Below are 4,975 nucleotides of genomic sequence, written 5' to 3'. Positions count from 1 at the left end.
GACCCCGGCAGCGCGAGGCGGGGATGCAGCGTCCTGAGCTGAGGGCGCGCGCGCGGAGACACAGCTCAGGGTGCACCAAGGAGTGGGTGCCAGGAGGGGTGTGGGCCTGGTTATTGCCAAGCACCGACCTTGAAGCCAAAACGCATTCCCTCCCAGACACCCATTCTATGCTACCCTATTCTCCAGAGAAAAGCGCTTGAAGCCCACAGAAACGGGGTGGGGAGTTGAGCGGCCCAGGGGGTGGGTGCCATTCAGGCCCGCTCCCCAAATTTCCATCCTCCAATTCAGGCCTGGGGCGGCAGGGTCGCAGGGGAAAACTGGGAAGCACACGCCCACCCCAGAGTCCGAGGGCTTCCAAAAACTTGGCCGATCTCAGCCATGTGCTGGACAACCTACCCCCCACCCCCGCCCAACCCCGAAGGTGGGGGCAGGCTAAGTCCTTCCTGGTGGGGAAATTCCACGTGCAGCGTCCACAGGGGCACAGCCACCTCCCGGCCCAAAAGCAGATTCATATTCATGAGAGCCATAAATAAAGACAGATCCCCACTGTAAGCCACTTGGATTCGCATCCGTCTCTGCCGGCCTTTAGGTTTAGGGGACTGGAGACAGATGCTTGCATCTCTTTTCTCCTCTTGTCTGGTGACCGTAAAGAAAAACCATTTAGAGCGTGGCCATTTGTTTGCCACCGCAGTAAAACCTTGCGCGCATTTATTTTCATTTCGCCCCCGTGCACAAAAAAGTGCACATTGGTGACCAAGGGCCCTTCTTTATCAAATACGCATTGTACAACATGCAACTGCAATAAAACCATCAGCCCTCCCCATAAAACTATCAGCAGGTTCCTCGGCGGCCCGGCTGCCTGCACTCGCGCCAGCAGCGCTTGCTCAAGTCCAGAGGACGCCCCATCACCTGAAACTCACCGGGCGGAGCAGCGCGGGGCTGGGGGGCCGCTGTCTGGGTTTAATCCATTGCGGCGTCCGTTGCAGTTTAGTGCGCAATAAAACACCGTGGCAGCGGAGAGCGGGCGCCCATCCACTCCCCGGCACTAGCATCGAATTAAACCACTTAGTTTGGCAAACACTGAACGCCTAAATGCCCCTATAAAGACTTTATGAGTTTGTTACTTTAATTACTGACTTGTTACAGAGCACATAAAGGGGGTAATGAATGCAATAAAACTAATTATCTACACATTTAATTCATATAAAATATCCAGGGTTTGTTTACACCACACGGCGATTCAACTAAGCATTCCCCCTCTTGTCCACCGAGAGGAAGGATTTAATGAAATAGTTTCCCTTATTCTGCTAGAGCCTAACGAACCAAATGAAAATTACCCTCCGCTTAAATCATGGGGCCACCGAGGTCCACAAATCACCGTTTGCAGAATTCTTTGTTTGCCTTTCCGCTAGCACCCAAAGAGCCCGAGGAACTGGACAAGAAAAATGCCCAACCTAGAACCTGGGCATTTAAAGAGTAAGGATTCTCTCACTGTAGTCAGTGAACCTAAAAGGCAAACAGATAGCCATCCTCGGGTCTGGGGGGGGGGGGGGGGGGGGGGGGGGCGGCTGTGAGCACCTAAAACAGTGGAGGCAGAAAAAAGAGAGGGAGGGCACCCTAGTGGGGTGGAAGAGACACATTTGGGGATATTGCAAGTTCACTTGCTAGTTAGGGCGTCATTAAAATGAACAGCTGCACAGAACCCCCAAACCAACAAAATGCTAACCTCACGCTAAGGCAGAAAGACTGAGCTGAGCGCAAAGAAGCCATCGTTTGAGAATTCAGATGATTTACATTCAAGAGCATTGTTCTTTTATTTCTTTTTAAGCGACAGTGTAAGCTGAGTGTCTAGAAAAGCACATGAAGCCGTGACAAGAAATGCAATTTATAAGATGCTCTTTTTTTAAAAAAACAAAAACAAACCCTCTACCAGGTGTATTTTAAAGAAATTCGCTTATCGTTCACATAAACCCCCTTGGCTCACTTACTCTATGTTACAGGGCGCCTGAGTCTTGCCAATGTCCCAGTCCTTTATAACATTTCATGCACTTCGGGGGGTAGGCTTGTTGTTAAATTGAGCGTGTAACGCTCTTACAAAACAGGTTTTCTATGACATCAAGGTTTCTTCTTCCTAACCGAGGGGGGAAAAAGAGGACGAAGAAGGGGGAAAACACACACACACCATCTCAATTTATGCCTAAGGTATATGATCAGTTAAAAAGGCTTAAAAGCTCGGGGAAATTGGATCAGGGAGAATCGTCACCCAACTTTCATTATTTCCAAGTAGTGTGATTGAATTAAAGGGCAGGGAGCTGGTTAGAAGGGAGGATCAGGGGCTCAGTGCGTAATGGTGTGGTATTAAATTCTAATTAGAGATGCAGGAATCAATGATAGGGAGGTTGGACAGCTCAGTTCCCCAGTGCCAGCCCAATAGACGGATGAGTTATTGTCATGTAAAAAGCGCCAGCAATAAGACCAACCGCTTTGCTATTGTCCAAGTGGAAAGAGCCAAGTTTATTATGAGGACTATATGCTCTAGAGACCTCAGACAAGGCATCTCATAGGAGGCTTTTTCATAAAACTAGGCTCTGCTGGTAGTAAGGAGGCCAGTTTGGAGGCAGGCGTGGAGCTGTGCACATCTCCCCACTCCAGCCACCTTCTCCATACCCATCTTTGATTTCATTTTTCCACCTGGCTGAGCCATCCAGAGCCTTTTCAATGTATAAAATGGAATATTCTTACCTCAATTCCTCTGCCTACGAGTCCTGTATGGCTGGGATGGACACCTCCAGCCTGGCTTCAGCCTATGCAGACTTCAGTTCCTGCAGCCAGGCCAGTGGCTTCCAGTATAACCCGATCAGGACCACTTTTGGGGCCACGTCCGGCTGCCCGTCCCTCACGCCGGGATCCTGCAGCCTCGGCACCCTCAGGGACCACCAGAGCAGTCCGTACGCCGCAGGTAAGGACCGCCGGCTTTCTCAGCCGAGGAAGCTGCCTTTCCGCCCGTATATAGGAAGCCTTGATTGCATTTGAAAATGGAAATGTGTTTAGTATTTACCAAACGAAATTTGCTTACACAAATGAAAGAATTTATCACGTTAGAAGCGATTGCAGGGAGGGGTAATTCACTTACAGGGTTACACTATCCTAGTCACACCCGAACCGCCAACAAAATTATCTTAAGCTGCCAAAATGATAGGCATAATTTATTTACTTTGCGATGAGACGTAAAGCTTAGAAAATAATTAAATAACAAAGAGTAAAGCTCATTACTGGCAGTGTCTCTTTTTTAAAGAACCCGACAGCGGCTCACACCTCTTGGGCTGGTCATTTTGAGGATTACTTCTTTAATTTATTATTGTTATTTTTGCAGCACTTTCCCCCCAACTTTTTGGGCTGGGTCAACTCCTGAGAATGGAAAAGTTCCAACCGCGGGAGCGTTTGGTAACGTCTTCCCTGGCTCCTTGATATTCCCACTGAGGTTTTCGGACTTTTTTTCCTTCTTCTCTGGTTTCTTCCCCGCATCAAAGCGTTCTCCCGCGTCCTGGCTCTCAGGGGTCTCTGATGCTGTAGGTTAACCCACCCAAAGGCGCTTGTGCCAGGAGGGCCCTCGCCAAACCCCGCAGTTGGCGCCCGTGTCTGTATGTAACGAATTTTTCTCGGCAGCTCGTCTCGGCCTCTCTCCCGCTCTGGCGTCGGTGGCGGCTCCGGGGACACCTGACCTCGAAGTCCCCACCATCCGGCTCCGCGGCCCCCGCGCGCGCTGCAGACCGTTTTGCTCACACTCTGTCCTCTTTCTCGTCTTCAGTTCCTTACAAACTCTTCACCGACCACGGCGGCCTCAACGAGAAGCGCAAGCAGAGGCGCATTCGCACCACGTTCACGAGCGCGCAGCTCAAAGAGCTGGAGAGGGTCTTCGCCGAGACGCACTACCCTGACATCTACACCCGGGAGGAGCTGGCCCTGAAGATCGACCTCACGGAGGCGCGCGTCCAGGTACGCGCTCCCGGGACAGCGCCCGGCTGGGGCGTCCGGGGCTGGCTGTGGGCGCGGGAACGGGTGGTGCCACCGGAGGTTCAGAACCGCGGGGCCTCTCGAAGGGCCCGCGGCTCAGGGCTGAACAGAGAGGCCAGGCGCGGAGGGCTGTGCGCGAGAGGAAGGGCCTGGGCGCACGCTACGGGCTACACACATATTCACAGCTGCGAAGTGTTTTCCACCCCAGCCAGCGCTGCGGAGGCATCCGGGCAGTGCCCTTTGGGGAGATGCGGACGCTGCCCGCATATTATAAACATATGTGTTTGCCAAATGCCTCCTAATCCACGCGCGTTTAACTTGGAGCTGGCGCGTACAGGTGCATTTTCCAGGAAACGACTACTTGCATCAGGTTCGCAAAGGGGCTTCGACTCCATGAAGGTCAAGAACCAAGGCTTTCTCTGACCTTTTAGGGACAGGGCTCTCTCCAGGGGAGCCGGCCAGTGGAGGGGCGGTGAGCACCTGCGCGCGCTCCTCTAGGCCCAAAGGTCAGAATGCGAAGCGAACGCCCAACCCAGAGACTCCTCCTCCTTCCACCAATTAGGGTTTATTTAACTTAGACTCGAGGCCTAGGGCCGCTGGCGAGTTTGGAGTAGCTCAAGAAATAGACTGAACCAAGGTCCAACAAAGTAAGGGCTTTTATTTTAGGGCCGTCCTGGGACCGGCCGCCTTTTTACCTCTTCTGTAAGACGCCATTTCCTTGGCACGTTCAAGTCACCCTAAGAAAATTCCTCCGAAGATGCACCAGCAACAAGAGGGTGGGAGCAGACGGGGTGGACTGGGTGCGCGTGGGGGGTACCCGCGGCGCGTGGAGTTGAAAAACGAACTCACATGGGCCGTGCACCCGCCTAACTCGCGCTTTTCTTTCCCGGGGGTCTCTCTCTCCCGGCTCCTCCGCCCCCCCTCCCCTCCCGGGCCAGGTGTGGTTCCAGAACCGCCGCGC

At 52.8% G+C, this 4,975-nt stretch overlaps 1 protein-coding gene across 1 annotated transcript in view; it reads left to right on the top strand.

The window, feature by feature from the left end:
* Positions 1-2,473: 2,473 nt before the first annotated feature.
* PHOX2B (paired-like homeobox 2b) overlaps positions 2,474-4,975 on the top strand; it is a 3,519-nt gene continuing 1,017 nt past the window's right edge. Inside the window, exons 1-3 of the mRNA XM_005877486.2 lie at positions 2,474-2,959; positions 3,809-3,996; positions 4,953-4,973. Of these exons, the coding sequence (XP_005877548.1) occupies positions 2,719-2,959; positions 3,809-3,996; positions 4,953-4,973 (450 nt within the window). The 5' untranslated portion in view covers positions 2,474-2,718. The remainder of the gene's footprint in view (positions 2,960-3,808; positions 3,997-4,952; positions 4,974-4,975) is intronic.

The sequence above is a fragment of the Myotis brandtii genome, unplaced genomic scaffold (genome assembly GCF_000412655.1).
Source record: "Myotis brandtii unplaced genomic scaffold, ASM41265v1 scaffold520, whole genome shotgun sequence".
NCBI lineage: Eukaryota > Metazoa > Chordata > Mammalia > Chiroptera > Vespertilionidae > Myotis > Myotis brandtii.
Note: the sequence above shows the minus strand (reverse complement) of the source record. Positions and strands in the feature narration are given on the sequence as shown.